General features: G+C 35.5%; 1 protein-coding gene across 1 annotated transcript; it reads left to right on the top strand.

The window, feature by feature from the left end:
• Positions 1-102: 102 nt before the first annotated feature.
• On the top strand, positions 103-1889 carry LOC125028820 (RNA polymerase II transcriptional coactivator KIWI-like). The gene is made up of 3 exons (XM_047618344.1): positions 103-258; positions 954-1128; positions 1468-1889. Exons 1-3 carry the CDS (start codon positions 148-150, stop codon positions 1536-1538), a joined length of 357 nt encoding a protein of 118 aa, XP_047474300.1. The 5' UTR covers positions 103-147; the 3' UTR covers positions 1539-1889.
• The last annotated feature ends 77 nt before the right edge of the window (positions 1890-1966 follow it).

Below are 1966 nucleotides of genomic sequence, written 5' to 3'. Positions count from 1 at the left end.
TTGTTTAGTTTAGCCTCCTGATTTTAGTGTTGGCTGTTAGTAAGGAAAATATAAACAAAACCAGAAAACTTGACTTCATGGTCTGAACATCATTCAGTATGTAATGTTGATCTAGTAATCCAATCCCCTCTTTCCTTCAGTACCAAAATGCCTAAGGACAAGGATCTGAAGCATAAATCCAAGAAGCTCAAGAACGAAGAGTCCTCAAAGCGCAAAGCTGACTCGGATGATGATGATACAAGTGATACATCGGTGGAGGTAAGGTTATACCTGTGTTGAATTGAATATTGATATTTTCCCTCCCGAACAATTTAATTTGTGATGATTTATTTTAAGAGGAATAGTCTTTAAGAAGTAAGCAGGGGAAGAGTTACTTTTGCCTTAAGCTAGTGATTCTGACTTGCACAGAGGCATGTATGACAAGTGTATGAAAAGGTATAATTGAGAGTAAAATTAACTTCACATTGTTAGCAATGTATTCTGACAGGTTTGAATGAAGTCTGTCAAAATTACATGATAATATGGTGAAGCTGATGAAAATTTAATCTAACTGCAACAGTTGCATCTCTTGCATTGTGAAGTCATTTATTCTCATTTATATATGTCTGTAGTAACCATTCTTGCTCTTCTCCCCTTTAACCCGTTCACAATTGTTAAAGTTTTTAGTAATGTTTGCTTAGGCCAGAGTGTATTAGTGCATGTTGCTCTGTGCCTAAGAAATTGTCTTGCTCATTATTGTGGATGTCAGCTGTCATCCTGGTGATTGGGGCACCAAAGTAGAGGCAATGTTGTACCTCCCCGTCATAAGTTTCTTGCCAAAAAAGTGATTTGGAGTTATTAACCACGTTGTTAACCACATACTTTTTGCCTATATAATGAATTTGACTTAAATATTGTAATAAACATTTTGGTATTAGAATTCTCTACAATTGCCATATCCCCCTCCATTACAGGATGAGCCTGTACAGAAGTCTTCATCCGGGGACCACAAGACCAACGAACAGGGGGAGCCCTTCTTGAGTATAGATAAGAACCGAAGGGTCACAATCAGAGAGTTCAAGGGCAAGACTTACATCGACATCCGTGAGTTCTACGAGAAGGATGGAAAGCTCTTGCCAGGAAAGAAGGGTGAGTGAATTCTTGTTATTTTTGTATTTAAGATGTATGTCCTCTAATGTTCTTATTTTTAATGGACAAATACTATTTCATATTTTGTATTTACTATGAATACTTTGTAAGTATTGCATCATTCTTTTTATTCATTGCTTAACAGTTTTCATACTTTGACAGTATCCAATTTTTCTTTGTTTCATAATAGGTGTTTTGTAACAAGAGTATGAATTGGCTTAGTCTTTTTTTTGGGGTGGGTGGGGGGAGGATTAGAATGACTGAGGTTCTCTCGTTAAGAGTTTTATAATAAAGGGGGTTTTCCTTTATCTGTTGCTAATATTTTCTTCTCTTTTTTAGGCATTTCACTGTCTGTTTCCCAGTACAACAACTTGAAGTCTGCTATGACCACTATTGATAAATTGCTGTAGATCTGCGTACAGACGTTCTTGGGTGTATTGGTGTGTTCTGCATATGGAAGTGTCATGTGATGTATGGTAATGATATATGAAAAACAAGAGGCAGTTCATGCTAACTTTTGCATGGTAGTAATGATTTTGTTTTTACAAAATATCAGTCTCAGCGTAACAGTACCATTCCAAATTACTGATAGTGGGAGGAAAGATGTTCCTTTTTCAAATTTACATATGAGAGTTTGTGTGCAGCTATGAAGATAAATGTTGAAACCTTTTTTTATGCAATTTATTTTATGAAATGCTTGAATTTTTTAAGAAGATGAGATTCATTTTGTTAGAAAGCATCGTAATAAAAAAAGTGTTTTGTTTGTGTCTTTGTTTACTCCTGAAGCTATTGTTTGACTGGAAATTGGAGTTGCATTATCTTCACTGCATCATTTTCA

The sequence above is a fragment of the Penaeus chinensis genome, chromosome 9 (genome assembly GCF_019202785.1).
Source record: "Penaeus chinensis breed Huanghai No. 1 chromosome 9, ASM1920278v2, whole genome shotgun sequence".
Classification (NCBI taxonomy): Eukaryota; Metazoa; Arthropoda; class Malacostraca; order Decapoda; family Penaeidae; genus Penaeus; species Penaeus chinensis.
Note: the sequence above shows the minus strand (reverse complement) of the source record. Positions and strands in the feature narration are given on the sequence as shown.